This window comes from Cladosporium halotolerans (genome assembly GCF_011745625.1).
Source record: "Cladosporium halotolerans strain TM138-S3 chromosome Unknown Sca527, whole genome shotgun sequence".
Classification (NCBI taxonomy): domain Eukaryota; kingdom Fungi; phylum Ascomycota; class Dothideomycetes; order Cladosporiales; family Cladosporiaceae; genus Cladosporium; species Cladosporium halotolerans.
In genome coordinates, this window is record NW_027191921.1 from 1 (window position 1) to 840 (window position 840).

At 50.2% G+C, this 840-nt stretch overlaps 1 protein-coding gene across 1 annotated transcript; it reads left to right on the forward strand.

Annotated features, from left to right (window-relative positions):
* Window positions 1-332: 332 nt before the first annotated feature.
* WHR41_09583 (uncharacterized protein) lies at window positions 333-840 on the forward strand (the record flags this gene model as incomplete). Its single annotated transcript, XM_069378186.1, has 4 exons — window positions 333-335; window positions 420-519; window positions 589-650; window positions 711-840. Coding segments are annotated over 4 exons (295 nt in total), but the record flags the coding sequence as incomplete, so codon positions are not given.

Below are 840 nucleotides of genomic sequence, written 5' to 3' on the forward strand. Positions count from 1 at the left end.
TCCACAACGAGACGGTCAACATCTATTCCCACCTCATCCCGGCCGTTGCATTCCTCCTTGGCGAGTGGTATATTCTACAGTACCTTAATCGCGACGATTCTAAAGCCACTAGCGCCGATTTGGTGGCTTTCTCATGCTTCATGCTGGCGGCGAGCGTTTGCTATACATTTTCGGCTCTTTATCACACTTTGATGAATCACTCTCATATCGTGGACCGTTTCTGCCACCGACTCGATATGGCTGGTATAGGGATCTTCATAACCGGTGATATTGTCTTCGGAATATACATAATCTTTTGGTGTGAGAGTACGTTGCGCAATATTTACTGGTCTATGGTTAGTCACTAGGTCTCCACCCACTCGACTCTTCCTGTCCGAGAACTGTCAGTCCGAGCTAACACCGTCTTCATCGTGTCGTAGATCGCTATTTTGGGGGCATTGACCATCATCACGAACATTCATCCTAAGCTCCAGGGCCACGAGCATCGCCCCATGCGAACCTCAGCGTTCGTGGCGACTGGTACGTCCGTCGTGGCGCCCTTGATTCACGGGCTAAGCATATTCGGACTGGATCTGATGAACAGAAAAGCCTTCACCTACACTCTGGTGGCGAAGATAGGCTGCCCTCTACCTGGAACCGTGCTGTATACAGTGAGTCTTCCGTTTTCCCGTACAGGAGATAACTTGATCCTAATACACATGATGCGAAAGATGAGGTTTCCCGAAAGCCGGTGGCCTGGAAGATTCGACATGTGCAGCTCCCACTCAATCATGCACATCCTGGTGGTCTGCGCCGCTGTTATTCAGATGTTGGGGTATCTGGAAGCCTTCGACTATGCTT